At 39.5% G+C, this 2,225-nt stretch overlaps 1 protein-coding gene across 1 annotated transcript; it reads left to right on the forward strand.

The window, feature by feature from the left end:
- Window positions 1–197: 197 nt before the first annotated feature.
- LOC105202929 (probable serine/threonine-protein kinase kinX) lies at window positions 198–2,003 on the forward strand (the record flags this gene model as incomplete). The annotated part of the gene is made up of 1 exon (XM_011171621.3): window positions 198–2,003. A coding segment is annotated over one exon (1,806 nt), but the record flags the coding sequence as incomplete, so codon positions are not given.
- Window positions 2,004–2,225: the final 222 nt, after the last annotated feature.

Below are 2,225 nucleotides of genomic sequence, written 5' to 3' on the forward strand. Positions count from 1 at the left end.
CCATCCCCTCGAAGACATTCGAGGATGGAGTTTACCCTCTCACCACGTTGAGGTGAGTCACATTGAGAGGGCTGATTGGAGACCTCAACGGAAACGTGAGGGGAGCTTACAACACCCGTCTGTTAAGACCAGATCGCGAGCCGCACATGAAGCCACGACAGGAAACTCTAGACGAACAAATAGACGAACCCTAGCAGGACTCACCACAAACGAGCGAGTACCTAGATGCCAAAGATGGTTCACAAAGCTATAGCGAAAGATACGAGAGTCTTGATGAAGAATCATCACAAGACGACCAATTAGAGGAAGACGAATACGATCCAGATGAATATCTACCAGAGGATCAAGACGACGAATATGATCCCGACGAGGATGACGAACAACATATTCTAGAGGAGGAGGAAGACTACTCCGACCAGGAAATTGACGAACAAGATTCGGTTTACGAACGATTCGATACCGCAGAGTACGAACAACATTACGAACCCATAGAGGCGGAACAATACCCCGAAGAGGATTATGAAATTGTGGATACAACCACAAGCCAAACACTGGATGATTCCGAAATCATCAGAGAACATGAGCCGATCGAAGAATATTCGCAGGAGGACCAACAATACCCTGACGAATCCGAAAATTCTTCTCAAGAAGAACATTTCACCGAATATGATCCCAGAGGAGGACTATTCTTAGATGAAATACCGCAATGGCAAGAAGAAGAAGACGACTACATTGTCGAAGAGCCACAAGATGGTGATCAAGAAGATAGAATCACGACGATTCAACCTCAGAACCGCAGTATAGCGACACAGAGTCAACAATTGACACAATTAATGGCAAACTTGCCAAATCAACACGAGGAGACCTACCAGGACGACCGTGTTCAAGCCAGAATAAAAGCAACAAGATATTCAACTAGGGGCGGAACTACGCACGCTACACTGGAAAGTGAATATCATTTGTGCACAATTACCGTTAAAGAAGAAACCACGGAACAATTCAATCTTCCGGAATGCACTATAACGCCAATTCGCAGGAAAATTGTGATAAACGGCACGTACATCAACAAAAACAATAAAATACCACGAGAAGAGGTCGAAACGTTGAAACCAGAGACAAAAGTGAAGAAACATACTACAAACAATGAGATGACTATGAAAAATTTCAAAAAGCAAAAGATGGTAACAATTCCTACAAATACCATTAAATCATTACACCAGAACGAAGAAGTACAAATTTTAAGACTAATTAACGTTACTGACCCAACAATAAAGTCAGAAAACGAGAACATATTAAAAACCAACATACTCACTACAGAAGATGAAGATTATCACATGGAAACCGCAAGAAGGACCATAGAACCAATTCCCACCGAGGAAGAATCGGCGAACCTGAAACAAAAGGAAAAAATAAGGTTAGTCGATGAAAACAAACAAAAACACGAAACAGTGTCAAATAAAACCCATACACTAAAGAAAAGTGAGGTAGACACATTAAATGAAATAAACATAGCGAAAAGCAAACAAAACCACGCAAAAACTGCATTACATGTAAACCAGGTACGTGTGAACGCACCACAAAACGAATATCTTACGAAAAATGAACCAAGTTCCACAACAGTACAGGAACAAGTACAATCAATAAGCAATAACATTCAAAACCTGCAAGACCAATTGCAGAACTTAATTAATAAAGCTAAAACGCAAATCGGCCCACGAAAGAACAAACCGAGTACATTAAATCAACTTAAAACTGAATCTCTTACGCAGATTAGCAATGATTCATCAAAAGAATCAATAATATTCGCTAAAAATGCGAACCAACACGCTAAATCACACGATCATACTATTTCATGCGATAACAGCCATAAAAAGACACTAGGACAAAATAAACCTAGTCTTAGAACGCGCTCACCCATCATAACCCGTAGACGCAAAAGCGATCAGCTATCACAGCAAACCGACACGATACGTACAAATAAAAAGTGGTTAGCTGATAAATAGTGTAGGATAATATGATTTTAAGAAGGATAAAATAGAAATAAATATAATGATTAAAGGTAGTTGTTATTAATAATGTCGCAATTTAATCAAATACGCGATTTAAATAGTTACATATACGTATAGAGCGAATCTTGTCGCTTCAGTCGAATTAATAATATCAATCGTCTCTTGCAAAAGTTCACGTAAAAGGAAAAACGAACTCGTGGCTAACTCTGAATTTCC

This window comes from Solenopsis invicta, unplaced genomic scaffold (assembly GCF_016802725.1).
Source record: "Solenopsis invicta isolate M01_SB unplaced genomic scaffold, UNIL_Sinv_3.0 scaffold_755, whole genome shotgun sequence".
NCBI lineage: Eukaryota > Metazoa > Arthropoda > Insecta > Hymenoptera > Formicidae > Solenopsis > Solenopsis invicta.